Source organism: Musca autumnalis, unplaced genomic scaffold (assembly GCF_047663935.1).
Source record: "Musca autumnalis isolate F117 unplaced genomic scaffold, ASM4766393v1 scaffold_4, whole genome shotgun sequence".
Taxonomy (NCBI): Eukaryota; Metazoa; Arthropoda; class Insecta; order Diptera; family Muscidae; genus Musca; species Musca autumnalis.
The window spans coordinates 229903191-229923041 of record NW_027411977.1 but is presented as its reverse complement, the minus strand read 5'-3'; the positions used below and the strand labels follow the sequence as shown (position 1 = coordinate 229923041).

The following is a 19851-nucleotide window of genomic DNA, read 5'->3' as shown; positions in this document are numbered from 1 at the left end:
AAAGTCGTTAAGATTTCGTTCCGATTTCTAAACGATTTTTCGGAGAGGAAATAGTTCAGATTTCGATTTCGTTCCGATTTCGGAACGGGTATCAAACTACTTTTTCGAATATTAAACCACCTTCAAACTATTTTGTGGGGTATCAAACTTCCTTCTCGAGTATCAGACTACCTTCAAGCTTTATTGTCGAGTATCAAACCAACTTCAAACTTCTTTGTCGGGTATCAAGCTACCTTTTCGAGTATCAAACCACCTTTTCGAGTATCAATCCACCATAAAACTTCCTTGTCGGGTGTCAAACTACGTACTCGAGTAGCAAAACACCTTCGAACTACATTGTCGGTTATCAAATTACATTCTCTAGTATCAAACCACCTTCAAACGTCTTTGTCGACTAGCAAATTATATTTCCGAGTATCAAACCACCTGCTAACTACATTGTCGGGTATCAAACTGCTTTCAAACTATTTTTTTCGGGTTTTAAACTACCTTCTCTGGTATCAAACCACTTTGAAACTACTTTGTCGCTTATGAAGCTACCTTCTCGAGTGTTAAACCAAATTCAAACTTTTTTGTAGAGTATCAAACTACTTTCTGGAGTATTAAACCCTGTTCAGACTCCTTTATCAAGTATCAAACAACCTTTTTGAGTACCAAACATATCGAGTTCTAAACCACATTGAAATTTCTTTGTCAGAATTCGCCTACTGTAGATATAAGGCCTTTTGAGGTTTCCATCCATAGACATAACTTATAAGGGTTTTTATAGACAGAAGACCTTTTGAGTTCTTCTATATGTAAGTAACCTACTGAGACCTACTACATATAGATGTACTCTTGAGGTAGCTCTCCATAGGGAGAAGAGCTTTTGAGGTTGCTTTTTGTAGATGGAAGATCTCTTGAGGTTGTCTTCTACATGCAGAAGAGCTTTTGAAGTCGCCTTCTATAGACAGAAGATCTCTTGCGGCCGCTTTTTATAGGCAGAAGATTTCCTGAGTCTGCCTTCTGTTGACAGAAGACCTCTCGAGGCCGCTTCTGTTGACAGTAGACTTCTTGAGATCGCATTTTATAGGCAAACGACCTTTTGAAACCGCTTTTTGTAGAAAGAAGATCTCTTGAAGTTGCCTTCTGTAGACAGAAGATATCCTGAGGACACCTTCTGGAGATAGAGGACCTCTAAACGTCTCTAGATATTTCTAATTATGAAGTAGCTTTTTGTAGAAAGAAGATCTCTTGAGGTTGTCTTCTGTAGACAGAAGTTATCTTGATGTCACCTTCTGGAGACAGATGAACTCTTGAGGACGCTGTCTATAGGTAGAAAACCTTTTGTGGTCACCTTCCTTTGACTGAGGACCTCTAGAGGTCGCTTTCTGTAGACAGAATATCTCTTGAGGTAGGCAGAAGATCTCGTGATGTCGCATTTTATAGACAGAAGTCGTTTTAAGGTCGCTTTTTGTAGAAAGAAGATCCCTTGAGGTCACCTTCTGTAGATAGAAGTCTTTTTGATGTAAACTTCTGTAGGGCGAAGAAGACCTCTTGAGGACAATCTACGCCCTTATGAGTATTCAAATCCACTTTTTTAGAAATGTAGCATCTAGAGGAGCTCCAATAAATTATTCCTGGATAAATTTACAAAATTTCCCATTATATTAATAAGGGATTTGGTATTAGGAAAAAGGAAGCGGAGAATGATTCTCAAGAAGTATTCCAAAAAATCAACCTAGGCGCTTCGTGTGTGCATTCATAAATACATTTTTGAACTCCTAACTTTGAGAATTCCATAAACTTTGATAACAAATGTTGCATCTTTGCCCAGTTGGGTTTCTCGGGAAGTAATTAATGTTCTTTAGATATATTCTAGATTATTTTAAGGTTTTAGGTATGTAATATATACTGTTTCACCTGACCTTTGTCTTTCCTGAGCTATCAATGTGATGTGACTTTTTATAATATCCTCCTGTGTTAAACCTTTTAATTTCAACACAAAGTTCGTAATCGTTCATATCATTTTGGCCACAAGTTTTCTTTATAGTCAATGTTTTTTTGCACATTTTCAGATGAAAAACTCTCTTAGCATTTCGATTATTACCCGCCTTTAGGGAAATCATTTATACCAAATGAACTTTGGGTCATTTGTATATTTTCGGTATATATTTTTTTCTTTTGGCATTCATGCATGCCAGCCAGCCAGAGCATGGCTCAAGGCTTAATAAAGTAATTTATATTTGGCTGTTGGTTGGTTCCAAAAATAAGTTTATTTTCCTCTGATGCAATTTAATGAAAAACAACCTAAGGACATTGTTCCATTAGCCGATATTTTTCCATTTTTCCAACATTGCAACGGATGTCTGACTGCGTACATCAGCAAAGGCCTCGCTTTCATATGACTTTCAAGTAGGTACATCTTCATTCTTTCTTTTGATATTACCGTACTGTAGAAATTGTATTATAAATATTCAATTAAAGCCATTTTTTTTAATTTCAAATCGACTTTTTCATATTACATCTGGATTTTTATACAGATTTGGCTGCACACTCGGACCACATATACTTACAGGTATTCAGTGGGGTCTCAAGAACAATAAACAATCATTAGATTCTCAATATCAATTAGTTTTTACAAAATATTAGCATTTTACCGAAAATACCCAATAATTAAAATTACTTATACGGCCCAAAGGCCTTAATATGTTTTGAATGCCATACTTTAAGATATCCACCATAAATTGATCATACCATTTAAAGCTTTACATTCCTGCATTGCATATATCAGTGAAGAGCTCGTTTTAATGTGCCTTTCTAATAGATTGATGTTGATTCTTTCTTTTAGCATGACCTTCTTTTGGAGATTTTACATTTAAATTCAATTCTTTAAACTACAAATCAATTCCATTACCTGCAATTCGATACATATTCGGCTGCACACTTGTACAGTTTGTGTAAGGCTGTATTTAGTAATGCCTTAAGACCGAGATATAGTCATTCGATTGTCCATATCAATTACTTTTTACAAAATATCATCAATTTACCGAAGATACCCTTCTTCTTCTTTATTTGCAAATTCGTTTTCCGAATATTAGCGACCAATACAATTTAGTTACATTTCAAAATTGTACATAATTTGATTTCATAAATTATTTATTAAATCCGCAAATCCTTCTCTGTGTCTCGCCATGCTGAATAAGTTTGTCTCATCTCGAATACCAGTCCATTCTTTGATGTTATCAAGCCATGTTAATTCCTTCCTTCCTCTAATCGGGTTTCCTTCAATTTTTATGCGGGTTATGTTTTGTAAGATACCCAATAATTAAAAATACTTATACGTCCCACAGGCCACAGCTTTGGCACGCCATACTTTTAAATATTGGAAACTTTACATTTTCGCATTGTACAGATCAGTGAAGAGCTCGTTTTCATACACCTTTCTAGTAAATTGATCGTCATTCTTTCTTTTGGCATGGCCTTACTTTGGAGATTTTGCATCTAAATGCAATTCTTTAAACTAAAAATCAATTCCATTACCTGCAATTCGATACATATTCGGCTGCACACTTGGACAATTTATATAAGGCTGTATATAGCAATGGCTTTAGACCGGGATATAGTCATTCGATTGTCCATATCAATTACTTTTTACAAAATATCAGCAATTTTCTAAAAATACCCAATAACTAAAAACACTTATACGCCGCACAGGCCACAGTTTTGGCATGCCATACTTTTAAATATTGGGAACTTTACATTTTCGCACTATACATATCAGGGAAAAGCTCGTTTTCATATACCTTTCTAGTAAACTGATCCTCATTCTTTCTTTTGGCTTGACCTTACTTTGGAGATTTTGAATTTAAAATAAATTCTTTAAACTACAAATCAATTCCTTTACCTGCAATTCGATACATATTCGTCTGCACACTTGGACCATTTATGTAAGGCTGTATTCTGTAAGGCCTCAAGACCGGGATATAGTCATTCGATTGTCCATATCAATTACTTTTTACAAAATATCAGCAATTTTCTGAAAATACCCAATAATTAAAAATACTTATACGCCCCAAAGGCTGCCAATATGTTTTTCATCAATAATTTAAATTTCAATTATGTTTTTTTACCACAACAAATATCATATAATATTTATCAAAAGCTACGTTGCGACATATAAATTTAATTAAATTTGTTGTTTTTGTTTACTTTTAATTTTTTGTGCAAGGCACATTTGTTTGTTTGACAGTCATAAATTGAAGCGGGAGTTGTTTGGGTTTGATTAAATTAACTTTAAATGCCACACATACACACAACAAGGATGTTGTGGTAGGTTAGCTGGCAGTTGTGAGCCAAAAAAGTCCATTAGGCATAATGTTACGAGTGGAGTACAAAACACAGAAAAAAAAATCCCATGTGTTACTTTGTTAAAGAAATGCCATAAAAACATTTTCAAAAAACAAAAAATCTTTTATTAACTTTTTCATAACTCCATGTGTTGGAAAATAACTTTTTTACAACATTGGATTTTATTTAAAAAAGAAAAACAAAAATGGCATCAGTTGCCACAAAAGAAAAAGAAAAGAAAACATGTTTATGGTGTTATGTCTATATTTATGCAAAACATAAACAGCCATCCGCCTCCTACGCCTACATTAAACCGGGGGAAAAAGTCATTAAAAACCAAAATATTATTCATGAAATATAGACAGGCAGACAAGCCGTGTACGCATTTTCACAACTTCCTTTATCGAAATGTGTGTTTCATTCGGTCTATCAACGAAGTCTATTAGAAAAAAACCATTATAACCTAAAGGAAGGAAGAGGGGCTTCACTCAATCTTTCCCCATCTTTGTTTGAATATTATTTTAATGGAAACATGAGCTAGGGACGTGCGTTGGTGAACCGCCAAAGATTTCCTTTAGGCTGTTTTGTAACAACTTTACGCATATGTTGTTAAGTCCTTCCGTTCGTTTTTGCATTAAATCGCATCGCAGGGGGAAAATAAACTTATTTTTGTTTTTTTGCAACCAAACGAAAAAATAAATTACTTTATTAAGCCTTGAGGCCTGCACTGGCTGGATGGCTGACTATATGAATGCCAAAAGAAAAATACAGAGAAAAATTACAAATGACCCAAAGTTCATTTGGTTTAAATGATTTCCCTGTAGGCGGGTATTAATGGGAAATGCTGAGGTAGTTTTTAATCTGAAAATGTGCAAAAAACCATTGACTATAAATAAAATTTGTGGCCGAAAATGATATGAACGATTAACAACTTGAAGTGGAAATTAAATGGTGTTAAGTGGAGGATATTTAAAATAAGAGAGATTATAGTGATAGGTCAGGTCGGGAAGCAATGACTTTAGCCCAAAAATATTTTTAAATAACTAGAAGCCTATAAAATAAACATACATGCAACAAACAGTAATAGAAATGTACCTAGAAGCTATTAACTACTTCCTCAGGAGCCCAACTGGCCAGGGACTCTACATTTGTTATGACGAACGATTTTAATTCTCAAAGTCAGAGGCCCCTAACTTCATTTATCGAGTGCACACACGAAGGGATTAGCTTCATTTTTGTAGACGAATTTCTTGAGAATCATTCCCCGCTTTCCGTATCCCTATATCAATTCGCATGTCGATATAATTGCAACTTTTGTAAATTTATCAAATAATTAATATTACTTATACGCTCCGGTGTCTCCAAAAGGAATAATGTGCTAGGCCCTTTAAAACGATGCCTTTCCTTACAAAAATCTAGGTTTCGAGAGCCTAAAAGGCGGAGAACCAAATTAGCACATTTAAAAGACATTACCAACTTCCTCAGGAACCTATCTGGCCATAAATACTCTATTTGTTAACATTACAAATTGTAATTCGCAAAGTTAGAGACCTACAACTTCAGTTATTGAATGCACACAAAGAGCTCATAATTTGACTAATATAGGGAATTTTCTTACGAATCACTCCCCAACCTTCGATTTCTTATATCAATTTCCATTTTTATAAAATTAACAATTTCTTAAATTTACCCAGCAATTAATATTACTTATACGCTCAGGTGTACCGAAAAAATTTTGTGTTAGAGCTTCTTAAACGGCTTTAAAGGCCACAAAGGCGTGGGTTTTGTAATGAATTTGTTTGGAGGCCTTAAAACACCACAAGCTGAGAATTTTCTATGAAGACTTGGTTGGTGTCAAAAGGCCTCTAGGCGTGGATTTTCTAAGGAATATTTCTAAACTCTTCAAAGGCCTCTAGGCGTGGATTTTCTAAAGAATATTTCTAAACTCTTCAAAGGCCTCTAGGCGTGGATTTTCTAAAGAATATTTCTAAACTCTTCAAAGGCCTCTAGGCGTGGATTTTCTAAAGAATATTTCTAAACTCTTGAAAGGCCTCTAGGCGTGGATTTTCTAAAGAATATTTCTAAACTCTTCAAAGGCCTCTAGGCGTGGTTTTTCTAAAGAATATTTCTAAACTGTTCAAAGGCCTCTAGGCGTGGATTTTCCAAAGAATATTTCTAAACTCTTCAAAGGCCTCTAGGCGTGGATTTTCTAAAGAATATTTCTAAACTCTTCAAAGGCCTCTAGGCGTGGATTTTCTAAAGAATATTTCTAAACTCTTCAAAGGCCTCTAGGCGTGGATTTTCTAAAGAATATTTCTAAACTCTTCAAATGCCTCTAGGCGTGGATTTTCTAAAGAATATTTCTAAACTCTTCAAAGGCCTCTAGGCGTGGATTTTCTAAAGAATATTTCTAGACTCTTCAAAGGCCTCTAGGCGTGGATTTTCTAAAGAATATTTCTAAACTCTTCAAAGGCCTCTAGGCGTGGATTTTCTAAAGAATATTTCTAAACTCTTCAAAGGCCTCTAGGCGTGGATTTTCTAAAGAATATTTCTAAACTCTTCAAAGGCCTCTAGGCGTGGATTTTCTAAAGAATATTTCTAAACTCTTCAAAGGCCTCTAGGCGTGGATTTTCTAAAGAATATTTCTAAACTCTTCAAAGGCCTCTAGGTGTGGATTTTCTAAAGAATATTTCTAAACTTCTCACAGGCCTCTAGGCGTGGATTTTCTAAAGAATATTTCTAAACTCTTCAAAGGCCTCTAGGCGTGGATTTTCTATAGAATATTTCTAAACTGTTCACAGGCATCTAGGCGTGGATTTTCTAAAGAATATTTCTAAACTGTTCACAGGCATCTAGGCGTGGATTTTCTAAAGAATATTTCTAAACTCTTTAAAGGGTTCTAGGCGTGGATTTTCTTAAGAATATTTCTAAACTCTTCAAAGGCCTCTAGGCGTGGATTTTCTGAAGAATATTTCTAAACTCTTCAAAGGCCTCTAGGCGTGGATTTTCTAAAGAATATTTCTAAACTCTTTAAAGGCCTCTAGGCGTGGATTTTCTAAAGAATATTTCTAAACTCTTTAAAGGCCTCTAGGAGTGGATTTTCTAAAGAATATTTCTAAACTCTTCAAAGGCCTCTAGGCGTGGATTTTCTAAAGAATATTTCTAAACTCTTTAAAGGCCTCTAGGCGTGGATTTTCTAAAGAATATTTCTAAACTCTTTAAAGGCCTCTAGGCGTGGATTTTCTAAAGAATATTTCTAAACTCTTTAAAGGCCTCTAGGCGTGGATTTTCTAAAGAATATTTCTAAACTCTTCAAAGGCCTCTAGGTGTGGATTTTCTAAAGAATATTTCTAAACTTCTCGCAGGCCTCTAGGCGTGGATTTTCTAAAGAATATTTATAAACTCTTCAAAGGCCTCTAGGCGTGGATTTTCTAAAGAATATTTCTAAACTTTTCACAGGCATCTAGGCGTGGATTTTATAAGGAATATTTCCCAACTCTTCAAAGGCCTCTAGGCATGGATTTTCTAAAGAATATTTCTAAACTCTTCAAAGGCCTCTAGGCGTGGTTTTTCTAAAGAATATTTCTAAACTCTTCAAAGGCCTCTAGGCGTGGATTTTCTAAAGAATATTTCTAAACTCTTCAAAGGCCTCTAGGCGTGGATTTTCTAAAGAATATTTCTAAAGTTTTCATAGGCATCTAGGCGTGGATTTTATAAGGAATATTTCCCAACTCTTCAAAGGCCTCTAGGCATGGATTTTCTAAAGAATATTTCTAAACTCTTCAAAGGCCTCTAGGCGTGGTTTTTCTAAAGAATATTTCTAAACTCTTCAAAGGCCTCTAGGCGTGGATTTTCTAAAGAATATTTCTAAACTCTTCAAAGGCCTCTAGGCGTGGATTTTCTAAAGAATATTTCTAAACTCTTCAAAGGCCTCTAGGCGTGGATTTTCTAAAGAATATTTCTAAACTCTTCAAAGGCCTCTAGGCGTGGATTTTCTAAAGAATATTTCTAAACTCTTCAAAGGCCTCTAGGCGTGGATTTTCTAAAGAATATTTGGATAGACTTCAAAGGCCTCTAGGCGTGGATTTTCTAACGAATTTTTGGATGTCCTTCAAAGGCCTCTAGGCGTGGATTTTCCAAAGAATTTCTAATGTCCTTCAAAGGCCTCTAGGCGTGGATTTTCCAAAGAATTTTTGGATGTCCTTCAAAGGCCTCTAGGCGTGGATTTTCCAAAGAATTTTTGGATGTCCTTCAAAGGCCTCTAGGCGTGGATTTTCTAAAGAATTTTTGGATGTCCTTCAAAGGCCTCTAGGCTTGGATTTTCTAAAGAATTTTTGGATGTCCTTCAACGGCCTCTAGGCGTGGATTTTCTAAAGAATTTTTGGATGTCCTTCAAAGGCCTCTTGGCGTGGATTTTCTAAAGAATTTTTGGATGTCCTTCAAAGGCCTCTAGGCGTGGATTTTCTAAATAATTTTTGGATGTCCTTCAAAGGCCTCTAGGCGTGGATTTTCCAAAGAATTTTTGGATGTCCTTCCAAGGCCTCTAGGCGCGGATTTTCTAAAGAATTTTTGGATGTCCTTCAAAGGCCTCTAGGCGTGGATTTTCTAAAGAATTTTTGGATGTCCTTCAAAGGCCTCTAGGCGTGGATTTTCTAAAGAATTTTTGGATGTCTTTCCAAGGCCTCTAGGCGTGGATTTTCTAAAGAATTTTTGGATGTCCTTCAAAGGCCTCTAGGCGTGGATTTTCTAAAGAATTTTTGGATGTCCTTCAAAGGCCTCTAGGCGTGGTTTTTCTAAAGAATTTTTGGATGTCCTTCAAAGGCCTCAAGGCGTGGATTTTCTAAAGAATTTTTGGATGTCCTTCAAAGGCCTCTAGGCGTGGATTTTCTAAAGAATTTTTGGATGTCCTTCAAAAGCCTCTATTCGTGGATTTTCTAAAGAATATTTCGACAGACTTAAAAGGCCTCTAGGCGTGGATTTTCTAAAGAATATTTCGACAGACTTAAAAGGCCTCTAGGCGTGGATTTTCCAAAGAATTTTTGGATGTCCTTCAAAGGCCTCTAGGCGTGGATTTTCCAAAGAATTTTTGGGTGTCCTTCAAAGGCCTCTAGGCGTGGATTTTCTAAAAAAATTTTTGGATGTCCTTCAAAGGCCTCTAGGCGTGGATTGTCCAAAGAATTGTTGGATGTCCTTCAAAGGCCTCTAGGCGTGGATTTCCCAAAGAATTTTTGGATGTCCTTCAAAGGCCTCTAGGCGTGGATTGTCCAAAGAATTTTTGGATGTCCTTCAAAGGCCTCTAGGCGTGGATTTTCTAAAGAATATTTCTAAACTCTTCAAAGGCCTCTAGGCGTGAATTTTCTAAAGAATATTTCTAAACTCTTTAAAGGCCTCTAGGCGTGAATTTTCTAAAGAATATTTCTAAACTCTTCAAATGCCTCTAGGCGTGGATTTTCTAAAGAATATTTGGACAGACTTCAAAGGCCTCTAGGCGTTTATTTTCTAAAGAATATTTGGACAGACTTCAAAGGCCTCTAGGAGTGGTTTTTCCTAAAGAATATTTCTAAACTCTTCAAAGGCCTCTAGGCGTGGTTTTTCCTAAAGAATATTTCTAAACTCTTCAAAGGCCTCTAGGCGTGGTTTTTCCTAAAGAATATTTCTAAACTCTTCAAAGGCCTCTAGGCGTGGTTTTTCCTAAGGAATATTTCTAAACTCTTCAAAGGCCTCTAGGCTTGGATTTTCTAAAGAATATTTCTTAACGCTTCAAAGGCCTCTTGGCTTGGATTTTCTAAAGAATATTTCTTAACGCTTCAAAGGCCTCTAGGCTTGGATTTTCTAAAGAATATTTCTTAACGCTTCAAAGGCCTCTAGGCTTGGATTTTCTAAAGAATATTTCTAAACTCTTCAAAGGCCTGATTTTCTAAAGAATATTTGGCCTCTAGGAAAGTTCTTTAAAATCGTTTTTTTTTTTTGCCTCAGACCGAATAACGTCTTTTCTTTTAACGAAGTTATGGAAAGAATTTTCTTCATTTACTGATTCAATGACAACTCCATATTTCTTAATGGAAGAGAAATGATAGATGCTATTTTCCTTTATGAAGGAACTCCATAAATCAACCACCTTTTTGAGGGATATAGAGGCACATAACACATGACCTTTGTAAACATATGAAGGAAGTCGTGAATAGAGGGAGAGAAAAAAAACCAAGAAAGTAATTGAAAAATCGTCTTTGAAAAGCAATTGAATATGTTCTTTTCTTCAGCTCGCACACATGTTCTTTGGAAGACCACTACCCTCTCTGAACAAATTTCAAAAATTGAAAACATTCAGGGCTACACAGACCACAAATAATATTTGCTCTCTCTCTTCCTGTGTGTGTCAATTTTAAACCAAGGAAAATATTGCAACAGGAAGTGTTCTACAAACACACCACGACGTTATACATTGATGAAAGGGAAACAAAAAAATTTCTGAAGGCGAGGGGGAGAATGAAAGGGAAATGACACAGCCAGATGTAAGGCCAACTTACATTTATGCATTATAAAATTGAGTTACTTCTTCTTTTGTTTGTTATTGGCAGGCCAGATGAGTTTTCCATAAGTAATTCCAAGGATATTGTATTGTTTCGAAGCCGCATATGACGGCAAATTCCAAGGATATGTATGGTTGTGAAAGCCCATATTTGTTTGGTGAAAGAAAATCAATGAAGTGTGGGGGAGGGTTGAAAGAAAAGTAATAAACCCATATTTTCATTCCCCTTCTTGGTGAAATGAGGTATTACAAATCGTTTTTATTTGTATCTCTATAACCGGAGAACATGGAAAATGCATCAGCCATCAATGCTGCCTGCCTACCATGAAAAGAAAAAACATTCCGTTTCACGTTTGAACTCTCCCCTTGTGCCCATCTCCTTTTAAATTTCTTTGGTCTGTGGTGATGCTCCATTTGTAAAGATTGTTTTTCTTTCATTTTGAAACTAAAGAAAAGAAATGAGGACAACGAAGAGGATATGTGCACCAAGTCTGTGTAAGTGAACAAATGAGTTTTGCCTATATGTGTGTCTATTAAACTGATGCGAGTAAGGAAAATTGCAAAGAAAAAAGTGAATGGAAACTTAAAGTTTATTACCCTCATAGAACGTTCACTACTCAAACTTTTTGTGGGTGGGTGGAAAAGGAATTGACAATTGTTGGGCTTTATTAGTCAACAAAAAATTTTGAATTAAATAATTTTTTGAAGAATATTCAGAGGCCTTTGAAGTCTGTCCAAATATTCTTTAGAAAATCCACGCCTAGATGCCTTTGAAATCTGTCCAAATATTCTTTAGAAAATCCACGCCTAGATGCCTTTGAAATCTGTCCAAATATTCTTTAGAAAATCCACGCCTAGATGCCTTTGAAATCTGTCCAAATATTCTTTAGAAAATCCACGCCTAGATGCCTTTGAAATCTGTCCAAATATTCTTTAGAAAATCCACGCCTAGATGCCTTTGAAGTCTGTCCAAATATTCTTTAGAAAATCCACGCCTAGATGCCTTTGAAATCTGTCCAAATATTCTTTAGAAAATCCACGCCTAGATGCCTTTGAAGTCTGTCCAAATATTCTTTAGAAAATCCACGCCTAGATGCCTTTGAAGTCTGTCCAAATATTCTTTAGAAAATCCACGCCTAGATGCCTTTGAAATCTGTCCAAATATTCTTTAGAAAATCCACGCCTAGATGCCTTTGAAGTCTGTCCAAATATTCTTTAGAAAATCCACGCCTAGATGCCTTTGAAGTCTGTCCAAATATTCTTTAGAAAATCCACGCCTAGATGCCTTTGAAATCTGTCCAAATATTCTTTAGAAAATCCACGCCTAGATGCCTTTGAAGTCTGTCCAAATATTCTTTAGAAAATCCACGCCTAGATGCCTTTGAAGTCTGTCCAAATATTCTTTAGAAAATCCACGCCTAGATGCCTTTGAAATCTGTCCAAATATTCTTTAGAAAATCCACGCCTAGATGCCTTTGAAGTCTGTCCAAATATTCTTTAGAAAATCCACGCCTAGATGCCTTTGAAGTCTGTCCAAATATTCTTTAGAAAATCCACGCCTAGATGCCTTTGAAGTCTGTCCAAATATTCTTTAGAAAATCCACGCCTAGATGCCTTTGAAGTCTGTCCAAATATTCTTTAGAAAATCCACGCCTAGATGCCTTTGAAGTCTGTCCAAATATTCTTTAGAAAATCCACGCCTAGATGCCTTTGAAGTCTGTCCAAATATTCTTTAGAAAATCCACGCCTAGATGCCTTTGAAGTCTGTCCAAATATTCTTTAGAAAATTTACGCCTAGATGCCTTTGAAGTCTGTCCAAATATTCTTTAGAAAATCCACGCCTAGATGCCTTTGAAGTCTGTCCAAATATTCTTTAGAAAATCCACGCCTAGAGGCCTTTGAAGTCTGTCCAAATATTCTTTAGAAAATCCACGCCTAGATGCCTTTGAAGTCTGTCCAAATATTCTTTAGAAAATCCACGCCTAGATGCCTTTGAAGTCTGTCCAAATATTCTTTAGAAAATCCACGCCTAGATGCCTTTGAAGTCTGTCCAAATATTCTTTAGAAAATCCACGCCTAGAGGCCTTTGAAGTCTGTCCAAATATTCTTTAGAAAATCCACGCCTAGATGCCTTTGAAGTCTGTCCAAATATTCTTTAGAAAATCCACGCCTAGATGCCTTTGAAGTCTGTCCAAATATTCTTTAGAAAATCCACGCCTAGAGGCCTCTGAAGTCTGTCCAAATATTCTTTAGAAAATCCACGCCTAGAGGCCTTTGAAGTCTGTCCAAATATTCTTTAGAAAATCCACGCCTAGAGGGCTTTGAAGTCTGTCCAAAAATTCTTTAGAAAATCCACGCCTAGAGGCCTCTGAAGTCTGTCCAAATATTCTTTAGAAAATCCACGCCTAGAGGGCTTTGAAGTCTGTCCAAAAATTCTTTAGAAAATCCTCGCCTAGAGGCCTTTGAAGTCTGTCCAAATATTCTTTAGAAAATCCACGCCTAGAGGCCTTTGAAGTCTGTCCAAAAATTCTTTAGAAAATCCACGCCTAGAGGCCTTTGAAGTCTGTCCAAATATTCTTTAGAAAATCCACGCCTAGAGGCCTTTGAAGTCTGTCCAAATATTCTTTAGAAAATCCACGCCTAGAGGCCTTTGAAGTCTGTCCAAATATTCTTTAGAAAATCCACGCCTAGAGGCCTTTGAAGTCTGTCCAAATATTCTTTAGAAAATCCACGCCTAGAGGCCTTTGAAGTCTGTCCAAATATTCTTTAGAAAATCCACGCCTAGAGGCCTTTGAAGTCTGTCCAAATATTCTTTAGAAAATCCACGACTAGAGGCCTTTAAAGTTTGTCCAAATATTCTTTAGAAAATCCACGCCTAGAGGCCTTTGAAGTCTGTCCAAATATTCTTTAGAAAATCCACGCCTAGAGGCCTTTGAAGTCTGTCCAAATATTCTTTAGAAAATCCACGCCTAGAGGCCTTTGAAGTCTGTCCAAATATTCTTTAGAAAATCCACGCCTAGAGGCCTTTGAAGTCTGTCCAAATATTCTTTAGAAAATCCACGCCTAGAGGCCTTTGAAGTCTGTCCAAATATTCTTTAGAAAATCCACGCCTAGAGGCCTTTGATGGTTCACCAAATATTGTGTAGAAAATCCACGCCAAGAAGCCTTTGATGATCATCCTTTGAAGACCTCACTTTGGATACATAATTTTTTAAAATATTTTCCCTGGAAAATTATGCCTTTTAAAATTATTTCCACCAAAAATGTTTATCCATACATTATAAAAAAATTATTCAAAAAATTTTCCCGCACTCCCCCACCCATCCCACTCAAGACAAAATACTTATATTTCTTTTGAAATTGAGCAAATTCTCTGTTACAAGCTATTTAATATTCAAATCACATGAAGAGACACTGTCGAATTCCTGTTAAAAGTTGTTAATAAAGTAAATAATGAAGTCTGTTTGCAAAGCAATGAAACAAAAGAGTGGGAATGTAACAAATAAAATGGCGCACAATGGGGCGAAAAATAAAAAAAATATTTAGAGAATAAAAATTCCTAGGGAATTCGAAGAAATCTGCACCTTGCAGGGCGAAAATTTCCTGCAAGGCTTTGCACACTTGAAGAACTTGAATTTTTGTTTATTCTCTATTTTCTTGAGAACCAATTCCAGGGCAGAGGGGCCTCAGATCAATTACTGTTAACAAAATATATTGACATTTGTAAAACTACCCACGAATTAATAATAGTCATACGCCCCCGTGGTCAAATGTTTAAAAATTCAATTTTTCATGGCCTAATGAAGGGAAAGTGTGGGAATTGGGAATGGATTCCGCTCCATGGACCTCAGATTAATTATTTTTAACGTCATATATATGCAGATTTGTAAAAATACTTAGCAATAAAGATAAGTGAACAAAACAATTTATGCTTGGGTGCTCACACTTGATAACGTTGAATTTATGTTTATTCTCCATTCTCCTAGAAATTAATTTCCTCCCTGCGTGGCCTTAAATCAATTACTTTTAACAAAATAGCTGGAATAAAGACAAAAGAAGACAAATTCCAATGGAATATAAAGAAATATCGGTTTTTCGTTGCGAATATTTTCTGTTTGGCTCTGCACACATAAAGAACTTAAATTAATGTTTTTTCTCCACTCTCTTGGGAAGATATTCCCGTCCAGTGTGGCATCAGATCAATTACCTTTAGCAAAATATAGGCAAATTTTTAAAAAATACCCGGTAATCAATAATAGTTATACGCCATGGTGGACAAATGTTAAAAAATTGAATTTTTCAAGGTATAACGACGGGAAAATGTGGTAATTGGGGATAGATTCCGCTCCATGGACCTCAGATCAATTACTTTAAGGTATATCTCTTGAAATTTGTAAAGATAGCCAACAATAAACACAAATTAAAAAATATTCCTGAGGGATATATGGAAATATAGACTTGTTGGTGCGAAAATTTTCTGCTTGGCTGTACGCTTGAAGGATTTAAATTTTGGCTTTTTCTCCACTCTCCAGGCAATTAATTTCAGCTCCGCGTGGGCTAATATTAATCACTTTTAACAAAATATCTTGAATCTTGAAAAGATACCCACCATATTATGGATATTTTGTGCTAATATTTTCTGCTTAGCTATAAACACTTGAACTCGAATGCAAATATGGCATGCTAAGCTCTGCATACTCGAAGAACTTGAATTTATGTTTATTCCCCATTCTCTTGGGAAGCCAATGCTGTCCAACGTGGCCTCAGATTAAATAATTTTAATAAAATATCTTGAAATTTGTGCAGATTGTCAAGAATAAAGACTACAAGAAAATATGTACTGTTTGGTACAAATACTTCCTGCTTGGCTCTGCAGACTTGAAGAACTTGTATTTATGTTTATTCTCCATTGTCTTGAAAATCAATTTAGGTCCCAAGTGACCTCAGATCGATTACTCTTAACTAAAATTTGTTTTAACTGAAATTTTTTAGAATACCCAATAAATTAAAACGACTCCTGTGGAATATTAAAAAGCATGCACTTTGTAATGCAAATATTTTCGGCTAGGCTTTGCACACCTGAACAACTTAGATTTATGTTTATTCTGCATTCTCTTGGGAATCAATTCCAGCTCCGCGTGTCCACAGATCAATTACTTTTAACAAAATATCTTGAAATTTGTAAAAATATCCAATAATTAATAATACTTATACGCAACCAAGGCCAATATTTAAAAATTCAATTTTTATGGCCGAATGAATGCAAAATATGGGAACTGGAAATGGATTCCGCTATGTGGACCTCAGGTCAATTGTATTTAAGAACATATATTGACATTTTTAAAAATACTCAACAGTAAAGGCATTTGAGCAACAATTCCTATGAGATATAAAAATATAGACTTTTTGGTGCGGCGAATATTTTCTGCTTGCCTCTGCACACTTGAAAAACGTAAATTTTGGTTTTTCATCCACTCTCTGGGGAATAAATTCATGCTCTGCATGGCCTCATATCAATTACTTTTAATAAAATATCTCCAAATTTGTAAAGTTATTAAATAATAAATATAAGATATGAAATATGCACTTTGTGGTGCGAATATTTTCTGTTTAGCTCTGCACACTTGAGGAACTCGAATTTATGTTTATTCTTCATTCTCTTGGGAACAAATTCTCGCCCAGCGTGACCATAGTTGAGTTACTGTTAACATAATATCTTAAAATTTGTAAAAATATCCACTAAATGCAAAGGAAGTCTATGGAATATTAACAAATTTTCAGTTTGTGGTGCGAATATTTTAAGCTTGGCTCTGCACACTTGTGGAACTGAAATTTCTATTTATTCTCCAATCTCTTGGGAACAAAAACCCGCCCCTTGTGACCTTTGATCAATTAGTTTTCACAAAATATCACCAAATTTGTAAAAATACCCAGTAATTAATAACACTTATACGCCACCAAGGCCAAATATTTAAAAATTCATATTCTCTTAAAATAACCAACAAAATCTATACTTTTTTGGTGGTTTTGCATAAAATAAGATCAGGAGAACTTATTTTGCTACTCACTAACCCATTGTGCCTTTTCCCACATAGCACATTCATGACATATACCTCCCTACAAGCAACAGTCTGTCCTACTCAGTCTTTGACTAAAAAGCATGACTATGACGACTATGGCACCCACACATTCATTACAATAAGTCTTCCCTACATTTGGAGCCCAAATGTAAGCCCATGTTATTCATCCTCTTCATTGCTATTGTCTTCTTTCACGTTTTGCGGAGGAGTCGCAGAAAAAAAGACAAGAAAAAAATTATGCAAATTAGTTTAAAGCAATGCAAAAGGAGGAACATGTAGAAGAAGAAGAAAAAAAAACAAACAAATACTGTTTGTAAAGAACACCAAAAAGACGTGAAGTACATTAAAAATTCGTCACGCTTTTAGGAGAACAAGAAATGGAAGACAATGAAACAGAAAAGAAACAACAACACAAACTTGGGATTCTTAATGAAGAATTTATTTTTTGTCTGGTGGGATGTGAGTTAAAACATTTTCAATTGTTAAGATGCTTAGTAATTATTTTAGGTAAGGTTCTGCCTGCATGCTAAGGGGTCTTTAAAAAGGCGCATAAAATTTTTCTTGACCCATGGTAATGGTGATTCATTATCGCTTTGGCGTCTGCATTTTATTTACGCAATTAATTTCCTTTTGCTGACAATAAAGTCAATAGTCAATAGTCTTTTTGTGGAGAAGCTATAGCAAGTCCGCCACCAATTTAAACTGGAAACGTGACCAGAATTTCGTATTTAAAGCAAATTATATTTCTAAACTTTAATATTTAACTAAAAAATTATATTTAATATTTTTTTCATTTTCCACTTACCTTCAACTTTGGCCAATGCCAATACGGAAATTGTTTGCAATGCCGGTATGGCCCAGGCGACCAAATGAAAGAGATGTGATTTATTCTCAATGGCTTCATGACCCCATTTTAGGCCAGCCGCCAAAAACCAGGCAAATGCCAAACATGACCACCAGGCAAAGGCAGCCATGCAACAAAAATACAAAGCCATGAATAAAATGGCACAAGCCGTTGACTGGCGATGACCCTGATGGTTAGACAAGAGAACATAGAAAAACATGAAAAATGAATTTGAACAAAAAACAACTTAAAGTCATAAAAATTCATTATTCATAATTTATAGAGAACGAAAGAATATTAAATTTACCTGGGTAATGGTGGACATCATTTGCAGGCGTCCTAGTCTAACTGGTGGGGGGAAGGGTTCGCGGCAGGCGACAGAATCACCAGCTCCCAAACCGGCCACATAGGCACAACCCACAACAAGATAGCAGACAGCCAGGAAGACAATGGCCCGTTCTGGATAGCGGAAGCGGGAAGAGTCAATAAGGAATGTGAGGACCTGGAAGGAAAAAATTTATAAAATTATAAATTAATAACAAATCATGACAATTTCATAAGAATTTTTATGACCTAGGGGCTGCACACTTGGGCAACTCTTGGTCACTAAACTAAAGGCATGTCTTGGGAATCAAACCCATGCCCGGATAAAGCATTATCAATTCGTTTTTTTATAATATTCAAAAATCTATGAAAATAGCCGAAAATTAATATTACTTATACGCACACAGGGCCTAATTTAATAAAATTGTTTTAGGGGCTATGGACCAAAAAACATGGACTTTTCGGACATATTCCCGGAAGAGGTTTAACACCACATATTCTGGATACTTTAAAGTACATTTTAGAGGCCACAAAAGGCATCCAGGCGTGGATTTTCTAAAGAATATTTGAACAGACTTCAAAGGCCTCTAGGCGTGGATTTTCTAAAGAATATTTGAACAGACTTCAAAGACCTCTAGGCGTGGATGTTCTAAAGAATATTTGGACAGTCTTCAAATGCCTCTAGGCGTGGATTTTCTAAAGAATATTTTGACAGACTGTAAAGGCCTCTAGGCGTGGATTTTCTAAAGAATATTTGGACAGACTTCAAAGGCCTCTAGGCGTGGATTTTCTAAAGAATATTTGGTAAACCGTCAAAGGCCTCTAGGCGTGGATTTTCTAAAGAATATTTGGACAGACTTCAAAGGCCTCTTGGTGAAGATTTTCTAAAGAATATTTGGACAGACTTCAAAGGCCTCTTGGTGAAGATTTTCTAAAGAATATTTGGACAGACTTCAAAGGCCTCTTGGTGAAGATTTTCTAAAGAATATTTGGACAGACTTCAAAGGCCTCTAGGCGTGGATTTTCAAAAGAATATTTGGACAGACTTCAATGGCCCCTAGGCGTGGATTTTCTAAAGAATATTTGGACAGACTTCAAAGGCCTCTAGGCGTGGATTTTCTAAAGAATATTTGGACAGACTTCAAAGGCCTATTGGTGAAGATTTTCTAAAGAATATTTGGACAGACTTCAAAGGCCTATTGGTGAAGATTTTCTAAAGAATATTTGGACAAACTTCAAAGGCCTCTAGGCGTGGATTTTCTAAAGAATATTTAGACAGACTTCAAAGGCCTCTAGGCGTGGATTTTCTAAAGAATATTTGGACAGACTTTAAAGGCCTTTTGGTGAAGATTTTCTAAAGAATATTTGGACAGACTTCAAAGGCCTCTAGGCGTGGATTTTCTAAAGAATATTTGGACAGACTTCAAAGGCCTATTGGTGAAGATTTTCTAAAGAATATTTGGACAGACTTCAAAGGCCTCTTGGTGAAGATTTTCTGAAGAATATTTGGACAGACTTCAAAGGCATCTAGGCGTGGATTTTCTAAAGAATATTTGGACAGACTTCAAAGGCCTCTAGGCGTGGATTTTCTAAAGAATATTTGGACAGACTTCAAAGGCCTCTAGGCGTGGATTTTCTAAAGAATATTTGGACAGACTTCAAAGGCCTATTGGTGAAGATTTTCTAAAGAATATTTGGACAGACTTCAAAGGCCTCTAGGCGTGAATTTTATAAAGAATATTTGG

The 19851-nt window shown here is 35.8% G+C and overlaps 1 protein-coding gene across 2 annotated transcripts in view; it reads right to left on the bottom strand.

Annotated features, from left to right (window-relative positions):
• fz (frizzled class receptor) overlaps positions 1–19851 on the bottom strand; it is a 320654-nt gene that overhangs the window by 172745 nt on the left and 128058 nt on the right. For both annotated transcript variants that reach the window (XM_073981433.1, XM_073981432.1), the window contains exons 4-5: positions 18090–18284; positions 17744–17969 (exon numbers count right to left, since the gene is read on the bottom strand). In XM_073981433.1, coding sequence (XP_073837534.1) covers positions 17744–17969; positions 18090–18284 — 421 coding nt within the window. The remainder of the gene's footprint in view (positions 1–17743; positions 17970–18089; positions 18285–19851) is intronic.